Raw genomic sequence first — 13,390 nt, forward strand, 5'->3', positions numbered from 1 at the left:
GTGCTTTTAATTTCTTTGTAATTGTATGTTAACATAATAACAGCAGAAAATGATGCTTTCATGTCTAATCTGTACTTCTTTTCCTCTCCTCCACATCTACATCTCTACATATGGGATGATCCTTGACCACCCAGACTCTCCTACAGGTAGGATTTCTATATAATACTATGTTGCAAAAATCAAACCCTAAATATGTTTGTTGTCTAGTGTTTCCTTCTTTATATTCGTATATTTATTCTTTATATTACTGTATATTTGTTAAAGGTAGGATTGGAAATAAACTGCTGAAGAATGGTGTGAGAGTGGTGTGTCTGGGGCTAGAGTTATCAGTGCTGTGTAACTGATGAAACCATGCTTTGCGTAGAGAAACTTTTGAGTTATTGATATACTCTATAAATAAGTGTCTGTTTTATGTAATGTCCCCCACTGTGTCTAGTCTTCTCCTCATCAGCTGTGCTGCAGCAGTGTCCTCACTCACTTTATTTGTGGTTATTGGTTTGTTCTACAGTAGGTGGTGGGAAAAATGGATTTTCTGAATGCATGTTGTTAAAACAGGGCGGCACGGTGGTGCAGCAGGTTAGTGTCGCAGTCACACAGCTCCAGGGACCTGGAGGTTGTGGGTTTGATTCCCGCTCCGGGTGACTGTCTGTGAGGAGTGTGGTGTGTTCTCCCTGTGTCTGCGTGGGTTTCTTCCGGGTGACTGTCTGTGAGGAGTTTGGTGTGTTCTTCATGTGTCTGTGTGGGTTTCCTCTGGGTGCTCCGGTTTCTTCCAACAGTCCAAAAACACAGTGAATGTGTGAGTGAATGTATGAGTGTGTGTGTTGCCCTGTGAAGGACTGGCGCCCCCTCCAGGATGTATTCCCGCCTTGCGCCCAATGATTCCAGGTAGGCTCTGGACCCACCGCGACCCTGAACTGGATAAGGGTTACAGATAATGAATGAATGAATGTTATTAAAACATAGGTTCCAGGGAAATGCTTTGCCTTTAGATTGGTCTCCATTGATGGCCAGTCAGTTCTCTTCTTGGAAATCCATTGTCCATGTTATTTATATTAATTAATGGATACAAATATATCATTATGGCATATCCTTAATTATCCTTGTAGTGATCTACTGCCGGTAGTGATCTCTGTGGTATATTTATTTGTGTCTTTCTTGTCTGCTCACTTGCTTGTACTTTTTTGATAGTCCCTCATTGAGCTTTTTTACAAAGCACTGGGTCACAGCAGACTCCAGGCACTGTAAGCTTTTAAAACTAAGAGGTGCTCAACAGACTTCATGTGGCCTTTTACCGAGGGGCTTTTAGTCAGACAGAGTGTGTCACTGCAACGTTCAGAAAACTTCACTCAAAAAAGAAAGTCCTGTGCAGGAACTCAGCCATAGGTACATGTGAAAATGTTCCCAGCCTTTGTATTTAAAACTGCTCATTTTCATTATAATGCATAAGACAGAACAGCTTGGAACCTTGCAGGCTTAACTGAGCACAATCTCAGTTACTCAGCATTAGGTCAAATGTGTTAAAATCCTCTAATGAGTCATATTTGTTAGCACATTCTGATCATTTGTCCATGTGCATTGTTAACATGAGTAATGATACTGTGGGCGTTTTTTGGTCCACAGCAGACCAACCGCTGACTTGGTTGATGTATTAATTTTTATAATTTTGAACCCTTTTAAGAAGTCTCTGACCATAAAAAGTATACAAAAGTGGGTTTTTATATCTTGCTTGATTTCGGGGGTATTTTGGTGTGGTTGCAACGAGGAAAACATGTTTTATTTACCACTGGGGGCAACAGCAGCTCTCATTCATTTATGTTATTGAGAAATCCAAGGCAACACAGTCTCATCCAGTCACTCACAAACTCACAATCCACGACATTATTGCAGCTTGTCCACCCTTAAAGGGGGTGTCTGTTACTGAGGGGATACGCTGTTCCCTGGTTTGTTTACGTTCAGAAGCTTTGTGTTGGAACGGTATGTTTGGCTGTTGTTTGTATGTGGCTGAATTTAACTGGTGATTACGTTCATGCAATTAGTGCTCTCCCAAATTTAAAGTCAGTTCCATCTTTTTATTAAAATTGTAAATGTCACCTTTAAGCCAGTGCTATTGTGAGTATAATGGTTTAATATAAATATGTAATGACTGCTATCTATAATAAATCCTACTTGACACTGGAGCTTATTATGGGGTTTATGTTTTTTGCTGCAGTTCACTGACAGGCCAGCCAGCCTATCTTTCATCCCGATTCTTTTCTCCTGAGTACTTTAAAAATTGATAGCCTTCGTAGTTCAAACAGATGGTTGCTTTTTTAAAGCTCAGAGCTCACAGTCGCACACAGCGCAGAAAAGCATCAGCAGCAGATAGCGCACAGTCAAAATAACCGCAGGTGAGCAGGTTTTTACTTCCTTTAGAAAGAAATGTTTTATTTACAAGGAATTATAGATAAGATTTCAGTGTGTTCCAGTGTCTAAATGTCTTTACTGTAAACCTGTATGGTCTTGTGTGAGTCAGTGAGTGAGTGTGTGGTGCATTGTGATGGACTGGTACCCCGTCCAGTGTTTGTGTCTTGCACCCAGTGATTCTGGGTGGGCACCTGTCCCACCACAGCACTGAACTGGATAAAACAATTACAGAAAATGAGTTAATCAGTGTATAGTTTTTAAGCCTGAGTGTCTGTTTTCTTCTTTTACTGCCAGTCTGTTTCTTCAGTGAGTTAGCTTGTACTGAAAGCTTAATTTCGGAATATATTCAAAAGATTAATAAACCAAAACCGACATTTTTATATGTATCTCTTTTGGTGATCAATTATACAATACGTGAAACAGTCTTTTTCTAGCATCTATCTGTTTATGTGGCGCTGTTGACGGTTTTGTTGCTCTCCGCCCGTTTCCAGGAAAGCCCCACCCACCAGCGCTATGGTTGGATAGATTTTTTGTTATCGTCAGATACCACCCAGTGAAAACTCTAATAACGACGCTGTTAGCCAATCGCAGCACAGAAAGGCGGGATTAGCCGGAATATGGGTAGGAAGTTAAAAAAAATCACTACCTACCCTTTTCAGCCCGAGTTAGAGCTCCTCAGTGTGGAGATGACCGAATGACATATCTCTGTTTATTTCTGGAGATTTTGAGAGTTTTTGGCTGATTTCACAAATGATTTTGGAATATTTTAAAAGTGTTAAAATGAAGATTCTCGGCCGGCTGGACTTCACAGTGGTAGGTTGATTTTTATGTGCTCTAACGTTCAATAGGAACTAGCTACAAACTTCTTTTTGTGCAGTGCTTAAAAATGTTCTCAGAAATGGTTAACTTAAGTACACGTTTGTTTTATTGTTTGCTGAGGCTGAATGTTATGAAGTGTATATTTATCTTAACGCCTGTCAATTCATAGCTCTTAAATTCTTTTCCCAGTAAACATTTAGCCGTTGATTCAACGTTGAAATAACGTTATGTCTGCCGTCTAATCAGAGCTCTCTTAAGGTTGAAAATGAAAGTTGAAAAGACGTCCAAACACAGACATTGAAAAGACGACTATTCGACGTATTTTGGACGTCCATTGACGTTATTAATTGGTCCCGAAATAAATTACTTGTATAAAACGCGTTTTGGACGTCCACTGACGTTATCGACTGGTCACCACTTAACTAACTTATTAAGATGGATTTTGGACGTCCATTGACGTTTAAAATATGTCCTTGATGGACAGACTACTTTTAGACCTATTTTGAACGTCCAGGGACGTTCCTTGTTTACTGGGTTAAGTTTCATTTCTAGTAGGCTATCTAGTTGTTTATACCTTTTATGTATTATTTTGCTTTAGATGTGAAAGAGAAATACCAGAGAATGTACACTTAATTCTTTTTACCCAGAAGTTTGTAACGGCATTATCCTGTTAAGGGTCACAGTGAATCCAGAGCCCACCTGGAATCATGCAGGAACCCACCCTGGACAGGGCGCTAGTTCATCACAGGGCGTCACACAATCACTCATATACTGTGCACAGCTTTGGCCAATACACTGGTCAGTCCTAATAACAATTTAATCCTTAAGGCTGTGTGCACTGATACCTACAACAGCCTGCACTGCAATGCAAAGTAGGAAACGACAGAAAAAATGTATTGCGCTCCTCCTTCTATAACTCTTATCTGTGGAATACTCTGCTGTATTTAGGCAACATATGTTCGTGTATTCTGGGGTGTCTTTTGATATTTTCCAACTAGCCTCTTTTTTTTTTTTTTTTTTTTTTTTTGATAAAAAGAATATAAACATAGTAATGTAGTGTTTAATGTTTCTTTAGTACATTAAATCACACAAATGTTGGAAGTGAAACACAAAGGTATACCACTATGATTCTTAAGTGCACATATTTGTAAATAGAAATGCGCAGAACACCTTCTGTAATATGGTGTTTGTAGAATTACAATGGCAAATGAGTCAGACCAGTGAAACAACACAAATTGTCTGTATAAAATAGTCTGCATCCTGCACGGTCTGATAATTTAAACCAAAAGACATTTGTAAAGCATTAACACCAATATTTTTAACACAATTATTAGACAATTCAGCAGTTGACCCTTATTTGAAGATTCCTCTTTCCAGTGCTTTCTGCACATGGACATTTTACCAATGTTTAAGAGGTTTGTGAAATTCCTCAAAGGCCCTTTAGAATGTCAGTGGAGTAAGGGGTACCAAACCATTCGGGTCTGTGACTTAAAAAATTACAACAGCCTTTGACCAAAATATTATCTGAATGTTTATACACTCTCAGAAAAACTGTTACTGTAGTTGTACGTTTCACTGTCACTTCAGTGGTAAAATTAAGCATAAACATTTTGTGCTTTTAGTTAGGAGCACGATTGCAACATATTCTGGTTTAATGCTGAAATTTTAAGTAGCATTGATTTCCCATGGGGCGGCACGGTGGCACAGCAGGTAGTGTCGCAGTCACACAGCTCCAGGGGCCTGGAGGTTGTGGGTTCGATTCCCGCTCCAGGTGACTGTCTGTGAGGAGTTGGTTTGTTCTCCCCGTGTCCGCGTGGGTTTCCTGTGGGTGCTCCGGTTTCTTCCAACAGTCCAAAAACACACGTTCATAGGTGCATTGGAGACTCAAACATGTCCGAATGTGTGAGTGAATGTAAGAGTGTGTGTTTCGCTGTGAAGGACTGGCGCCCCCTCCAGGGTGTATTCCCGCCTTGCGCCCGATGATTCCAGGTAGGCTCTGGACCCCCCGCGACCCTAAATTGGATAAGCGGTTACAGATAATGGATGGATGGATGATTTCCCATGTAGCAGCCTAAACTCTATAGTGTTTTTATATTTAATAGTCATTTTATAAACTGTTGGTTTATTAGCCAGAGATTTTATAAGCCTTGAGTACTGCCATGGTAAGGGATATTAAAATTATTTTTACTGATTCCCGAGAAGTGAAGTTTTTGTAATTGACTGAATGCTGTTCTGTGGGGGATGAGTCACGCACTGAACACTGTTCACTTCCTATCTCTCAGTCTCCTAAGTGCTTGTTAAATTTCAGTCAGAGTGCAGTGAGTCTGCAGTGAACTGAGCTGAGAGAAAGAGATTAGAGTGTGTGCTTGGTGTGAAAATGTTAAGGGCATCGCTGGTAATCGACTCGACGCACTCTCACACTTATACAACACTGTGCGTCAAAATGTCTGGTGGGGTTTCTCCTGAGTGGGATGAGTCACTCCTTACAAATCATGTGTGATTTTGTGTGTTTATGACAGACTGAGAGATGCTTGGTGTTTGTCAGTGTGCGGGTACACCGGAGACAAAGGGAAAATGTTAATTTATGCATGTGCTCCATTTAAATGCCCCCGTTTACAAGTGGAACAATGATGTAAGGGAAAGACAAAGCGTTCATTGGTTAGTTTAACAAAGCATAAATATATCATTATCCCTGGTGATGGTTTATGTAGACTATATTGCATATACTGGGGTCATATGTGTTCAAAGCCTCTTCTCTCTTCCTGACAGGACTTTTCATATGATGACCCTAAGGTGGAGTTCAATGTGGATGCTCCAAATGGAGTGGTGATGGAGGGCTACCTGTTCAAAAGAGCCAGCAATGCCTTTAAAACATGGAACAGGTGAGCATTACTGGACTTAATTTCATGATAACTTATCAAGTTGGTTTTATGGGCGACACAGTGGCGCAGGAGGTAGTGTCACGCAGCTCCAGGGACCTGGAGGTTGTGGGTTCGATTCCCGCTCCTCCTTTTTCCTGTGTCTGTGAGGTGTTTGGTGTGTTCTCCCTGTGTCTGCATGGGTTTCCTCCGGGTGCTCACTGGAGACATATCTTTCATGCCTGAGGTTTTGTCTGTCAGGTCAACATTAATGTTACACGGCATACTGTGTGGATAGCCTACCTCTTGGGAAAGACCACTTCACACAGGCTTTTAACTCACTCACAGAGGTGTCAAAGAGTGCTAGAATTTCAGTGTACTCGGTTTGCCACAGAAAAGACTTCCCTATAACGCCTATCTATTATTCATGTATTTTCTCAGACGGTGGTTCTCCATCCAGAGCAGTCAGCTAGTGTATCAGAAGAAACTGAAGGCAAGTATTCCTCACCCCTCCTCTTCTCTTTTCCCCCTTTAGTACTTCCAGTAACTGAGAGAGGTTAAGTGCTCCATCCACACAACAAGCTGCAGGAGAATATATACAAATACTCAATTTATATCTGTTAGCTGATTTTGCTGTAGGATTTACCCAGGCAAAACTTCATATTTTCCAAAAATCTAACTTTTGAAATTTTGAAGCAAATTTTATTTTTATATAAAAAATAGAGTGGTCAGAAATTTTTATAAAATACTGCATTATTTTTTCAGTGAATAATTTAACATCTACTAATATTAACAAGGGGTGGCACGGTGGTGCAGCAGGTAGTGTCGCAGTCACACAGCTCCAGGGGCCTGGAGGTTGTGGGTTCGATTCCCACTCCGTGTTACTGTCTGTGAGGAGTTGGTGTGTTCTCCCTGTGTCTGTGTGGGTTTCCTCCCACAGTCCAAAAACACACATTGGTAGGTGGATTGGCGACTCAAAAGTGTCCGTGAGTGTGTGTGTCGCCCTGTGAAAGACTGGCGCCCCCTCCAGGGTGTATTCCTGCCTTGCACCCAATGATTCCAGGTAGGCTCTGGACCCACCGTGACCCTAAACTGGATAAGGGGTTACAGATAATGAATGAATGAATAATATTAAAAAACTTCCCAACATTTTCATTCATTTTTTTTCTTCTAGATGCAGTTACATTTGATGCTCAGAAACAGTGACATTCACTTGTTTATTCCTCTGTTTGCAGGACTCTTTGACAGTTGTGGTGGAGGACTTAAGGCTGTGTTCTGTTAAACCCTGCGAGGACATTGAGAGGAGATTCTGTTTTGAAGTTGTGTCTCCTACTAAGTAAGTGCTGATCAATATTTTTCAGATCCCACTCAGTACGTATTCTTCCAGCCAAGGTCCATCTGAGGGTAACATAGGGTCATTCTTGGGTCCAGTCCTGGTCTTTTAGTGTAACAAAACACAGCAGTTACTTAACAAGTTTAGTTTTAGATTTGGTTGTTGAGCAGCAAAACCGTATTGTATTCCCCTGCTGTAGGTCTTTCATTGCTTCATTGTGGTGTCCTGTATGTGGATAAGTATGGGTTTATTTTGTGGATTATATATAAAGTTAACTGATGTATTATGTGTTCTACAGGAGCTGTATGCTACAAGCTGAGTCAGAGAAGCTCCGGCAGGCCTGGATCCAAGCAGTACAAGCTAGCATCGCCTCAGCTTACAGAGAGAGTCCAGATAACTACTACATTGAGGTTAGTGCTAGTGAGCTAATACGGTTCCAAATTGTCAAAATATGGTAAGGGTGTGTGTATAAAAATGTAATGCATTTGATGGTGGAAAAGGCTAAAAAGAGAAGTGAACTATATAGAAATAAACAAGTTGCATGTAGGCATACGCTTATAGTGGCACTTATTTGTCACTCTTACTTATGTCTATGATATATATATATATATAATGTTTATGAATATGGCAAATTCCTAATACATAGATTTTTTTTCCACTCAACTGACTCAATTTTAATTAAACACATACACAAAGTATCTGGTTTACTTTGAACTGGATAAGCGGTAACAGACAATGAATGAATGAATAAAACAGTACCACCATTTTTAGACGTCATTTGAGCTATTGTCCCATATTCCCATGACTCCCATCTCACTCACTTCATAACTCTGTGTCCACTTATTACAGCGTTTGGACCGGACGGCATCCCCATCCACCAGCAGCATTGACTCTGCGACTGAGCCACGAGAACGAGGTAGCAGGGCCGAGAGTATCCTGCAAAGAGTCCAGTGCCTGCCGGGGAATGAGCTGTGCTGCGATTGTGGCCAGGCTGATCCTCGTTGGGCCAGCATCAACCTGGGTATCCTGCTGTGCATTGAGTGCTCTGGTATCCACAGGTACACTATCAAAAATTATTACATTTGCAATGTACAGCTTAGAATTTCTTTAAATATTTTTTTAATAAACAAATTATTAAGGTAGCGTCGCAGTCACACAGCTCCAGGGACCTGGAGGTTGTGGATTCGATTCCTGCTTCGGGTGACTGTCTGTGAGGAGTGTGGTGTGTTCTCCCTGTGTCTGCGTGGGTTTCCTCCGGGTGACTGTCTGTGAGGAGTGTGGTGTGTTCTCCCTGTGTCTGCGTGGGTTTCCTCCGGGTGACTGTCTGTGAGGAGTGTGGTGTGTTCTCCCTGTGTCTGTGTGGGTTTCCTCCGGGTGACTGTCTGTGAGGAGTGTGGTGTGTTCTCCCTGTGTCTGTGTGGGTTTCCTCCGGGTGACTGTCTGTGAGGAGTGTGGTGTGTTCTCCCTGTGTCTGCGTGGGTTTCCTTCGGGTGACGGTCTATGAGGAGTGTGGTGTGTTCTCCCTGTGTTTGTGTGGGTCTCCGCCGGGTGACTGTCTGTGAGGAGTGTGGTGTGTTCTCCCTGTGTCCGCGTGGGTTTCCTCTGGGTGACTGTCTGTGAGGAGTGTGGTGTGTTCTCCCTGTGTTTGTGTGGGTTTCCTCCGGGTGACTGTCTGTGAGGAGTGTGGTGTGTTCTCCCTGTGTCTGCGTGGGTTTCCTCTGGGTGACTGTCTGTGAGGAGTTTGGTGTGTTCTCCCTGTGTCTGCACTTGGCACTGCTCAGAAGGCATATAGGTCATTACTGTTGGTTTTTGATAGCTACGGTGCTTAGGTGAAAACAGCCGAACCCCAATGTTCAAAGTAATTTACTGGACTCTAACTTAAAATATGTTCAGCGAAGTCCTGTTTGTGGTTTTTAAATTAATATAGTTTTATATCATAGATGAACTTAATGAACTTAAATGTTACGAGTTTGTGCAGCATGATCTTTGAAGTCATAGACATAGAACCAGCGCGTGGCAATTTTCAACGAAGACTTTGACACATAGCTCTCAGATCCTGGGGTTGTGGTTTTGAGCCCCACATCCGACCACCGTCTGTGAGGAGTTTTGTGTGATCTCCCCTATCTGCATGGGTTTCCTCCAGGTGCTCTAAGTTTCTCCCACAGTCCAAAAACACATTGGTAGGTGGAGTAGCTACTAAACAGTGCCATAGTTGTGAGCGTGTGATGCCCTATGACTAGTGCCATGTCCAGGGTGTGTTCCTGCTTTCCACCCAGTGATTTCTGGTAGGCTATGGACTCACTGCAAACCTGAACTGGATGATGAATGAATTCATGAATACTTCTTAAACAAGAAGTTGAGACAAAATTAAATATTAAGTAAAAATACCTAAAACTGGCTATTTAATAATAAAGTGGAACCTCTACTAACGAAGGCCTATACTAACGAACTTTCCAAGATACGAACCAGGCATTTGAATATTTTTTGCCTCCACCAACGAACCATGACTCTAGAAACAAACCCGAGCCTCCGCCAGGCCGACGGCTGGAAATGGCCACTGACCCCAATAGGCGAGTCTCCCAGCGCCCAGACTTGAGTGAGCTTTTAAGATTAGCACATTGTAGCTTTAGCAATTTAGCATTAGTGTAAGTAGCAGACATCGAAATTTGTGCTAAGTTAAGCCGTATCTACGTTTCATCTCCCCACATTCACCACCTACTCTCCGTTATTCCACCCACCCCCACCTCCCGTCATACAGCCAGTGCCTGTGTTACTCCTCCAGCCAGTCGTCACGTCTTCAAAGTAGCGATATGTAACCACTTAAAACTTTTTTATTTCTTTTTTATTACTGTTACCACTGTATTTCTTTTTTTATTTTTAGTAATGCTACATGTATTTTGTTTTACTAATTTGAGAGTGTTGTAAACATATATCAGTGCAAAAAGGGTGACTTTCGGGGTGGGGGCTGGAACGCATTAATTGCTTTTCCATTATTTTAAATGGGGAAAATTGACTCGAGAAACGAACTTTTCCCACTTACGAACCGGGTCATGGAACAAATTAAGTTTGTAAGTAGAAGTTCACTGTACAATGAATTGTAAAATGAATTAGTATGTATACTTTTTAACTTAGTTGCCTTAATCATTATTTATTTATTTATTTATTTTTTGTGTGTGTGGTGTGCCATCATCTTATTTAACAAAACTTTCCATCCGTTCTTGAATGAAAGTCACAGAGTATAGTGCTGATGGCTTGGTGAGGGCAGTATCAGCTCTGGGAGCTGACCCAGCCTGTGGCTTGCTTCCGCGGCATGTACTTTCCCTCTTGCTTCACTGCTCTCTAATTGGATCCGGGCTTGTTTGACTCCCTCATTAAATCACAGAGGACTGACTTTGTGAGATAAGGACAGGAGACACTGCTGTAGAGGATGATACACTTCTACATCTAATGCCCAGATCACACGTGTTTCACCTGAAAATAGGGAAAAAATATCACACTGTCTGAAAGAAACCAAATAAAATGTCTTATTAAATAGGCCTAGGAAAAAAGTCAATATATAATACTTGGCAAATTATAAGAACCGTTTATGAAAGTTTGCCTTGCACTGGATATTTAAAAATGTACTTCATCTTCTTTTGTATATAGCATTTGCGTCTGAGATAACACTTGTAAATATAAAATATATATATACCCATATATTTATGTTTACAGAGATCTAAAAAGTAAAGTAATATATTGTTGCATGCAGATTGAAACTTTGTATCGTTTTTGTATTGTTTTTGTTTTTTGAAGTCATTTAAAAAGGCTAAAGCTGCATTTGTGCCCTGTAATTTTACCATTTTAGTAATTGTTGAGGTCTTACAGTGACCATATCCTATATATAGCTACTTCGTGGTTTATTAGTGTAGATTTGGATGTGTTCATCCATGCCTGTGTTCTTCAGTTTCAGCGTAGACCTGTTATATAATCATCCCCCTTCCTTGGTTCAGACCAGCTCATGAATATTCATGTACACTCTGGAGGCCACTGTTCTCACACTGAGGACCAATGAGGTTTTTACTTTGCACAATCTTTCTTTTCTCTACACTCATTCTAACGTGGTTGCCTGGATACGATGTGGGTTTGTGAGCAGAGACATTGATGTGAGAGTTTGAGCAGCCAGACTGTTCCACAAGAAATTGTGCAGCTCTTTATTTGGACCTAAAAGATTTATATTTTTGTCCATAAAATCATAGTGTAGTAGATCATGCTAAGTAATCTTTGTAATTCATTACCAGAGCTGTAACATGTTTTCCCCATGATAATAACTGAACTAGAAGTAATAATACCTGTTTAAAACAGTATGAGTTTTTTTTTATAGGTGTTTTTATGGCCACCTGTACATTTCTTTTCAAAAGTGTTTGTCCCACTTTGTGGCATTAATAGCTTTCTGTTCCTCATATTTATATTATTTGGTATAATGAGTACACTTTGAGTAATCAGTTTGACAGTCAAGAGCTGACTGACACTTGGCAATTGTCAGTACCATAAGTAAGTGGACAAATGTTTAATTAAAACTTAAATAAAACTAAAATAAAACTTAGTTATTGTCATTTTTAATATATTAAAATAAATATAAAATAAAACATCGGTTCAGGTATTTCAACCATTAACCTTGCGGCAGTACAAATCACTCTGTTCTTGGTTTGAACGTTTGTAATTTGCCCTTGTCATTTAACTAAACTCGTATCTGTCAAAAGTGATGTGTTTGTTAACAATGCACTTATTTAATGGCGGGCCTTTATTTGCTCGGTGACGATGATGTACTGTTTTTGTTTTTTTTCCCTCAATGCAGGAGTTTGGGGGTGCATTGCTCTAAAGTCCGCTCTCTCACACTGGACTCATGGGAGCCCGAGCTACTGAAGGTAGGTCCTTGACTTTCTCAATATCCCTTTACACATGATTCTACAACAGTGTATAGCAAATAAGATGTATGTAGGTAGAGGACATCATTAAAGCATCACACGTAATTTAAAAAGTGGTCCATTCCCTAGGAGCAAATTCTCAGATTCTCAGCAGAAGGCCATAATATAAAACACAAAATGCACAGATTTCAGTGCATTTGTTGATGATAAAACCCCGTTCTGAGAGAGCAAGTTTCAGCAACTGGTGCTGGAGGAACAGAAAATAATAAAAATAAGCAAAAAAGACGGTTCTACACTGTTTATAAGCACAGCTGGCCAGTTAACATGCATTTGTGGTTAAGCACACCATAGCAGATGGTTTTTCCAGCAAACTCAAGGTGAAAAAAATAATAATAAAACACATATTTGAGGATAAAGCCTCATACCTGTGAGCACAAAGTTGAGTCAAGTGTCTTCTCAGTGTTTTGCCTATTTTCAGCTTCATTCCTCTCTCGTTTAACCCAAACTCAGCGCTAAACTCACAACTGCGGTGGGCTACTGAGCTTGTTTTTTTGTTCCCCACCTATTTTCAGAATGTGACATCAGTCATAGAGCTCCCACAGCGCCCCCTTCATGTTACACTCTTAAATGCTCATAAATGAACCATGGACTTGTATTTAAAGACACAGAACAAAAATATGTCACAGCACGGCATAATTTGAAAATGTCACACTCATTGTGAAATACCATCCACGTTTTTATACCATCCATGTTATAGCACCCAACTCTAATCTGGGCTGCCTGTCAGAGTTAGAGGAATATGTACAGATACTTATCCTGTGCTAATGGATCAATCAAATACCGATAAATTATTTACACAACCTCAGGTTAAACTAATCTAGATCATACTGTTGTGGATACTGCTGTTACTTACTCATAGCATCTACTTCTACAGCTTATGTGTGAGCTGGGAAACAGTGTTATTAACCACATCTATGAGGGCACATGTGAGGAGCAGGGTGTGAAGAAGCCAGGACCAAACAGCCCAAGGTGAGTGGACACAACTAAAGCTCTTTTTATATAGAAACTTACAG

The 13,390-nt window shown here is 40.7% G+C and overlaps 1 protein-coding gene across 1 annotated transcript in view; it reads left to right on the top strand.

Annotated features, from left to right (window-relative positions):
* The window catches only part of acap3a (ArfGAP with coiled-coil, ankyrin repeat and PH domains 3a), an 85,045-nt gene that overhangs the window by 58,048 nt on the left and 13,607 nt on the right, over window positions 1-13,390 (top strand). The window contains exons 10-17 of the mRNA XM_066671197.1: window positions 135-146; window positions 5,992-6,104; window positions 6,522-6,573; window positions 7,316-7,416; window positions 7,712-7,823; window positions 8,263-8,471; window positions 12,248-12,317; window positions 13,252-13,346. Of these exons, the coding sequence (XP_066527294.1) occupies window positions 135-146; window positions 5,992-6,104; window positions 6,522-6,573; window positions 7,316-7,416; window positions 7,712-7,823; window positions 8,263-8,471; window positions 12,248-12,317; window positions 13,252-13,346 (764 nt within the window). The remainder of the gene's footprint in view (window positions 1-134; window positions 147-5,991; window positions 6,105-6,521; window positions 6,574-7,315; window positions 7,417-7,711; window positions 7,824-8,262; window positions 8,472-12,247; window positions 12,318-13,251; window positions 13,347-13,390) is intronic.

This window comes from Hoplias malabaricus, chromosome 5 (genome assembly GCF_029633855.1).
Source record: "Hoplias malabaricus isolate fHopMal1 chromosome 5, fHopMal1.hap1, whole genome shotgun sequence".
Lineage (NCBI taxonomy): Eukaryota > Metazoa > Chordata > Actinopteri > Characiformes > Erythrinidae > Hoplias > Hoplias malabaricus.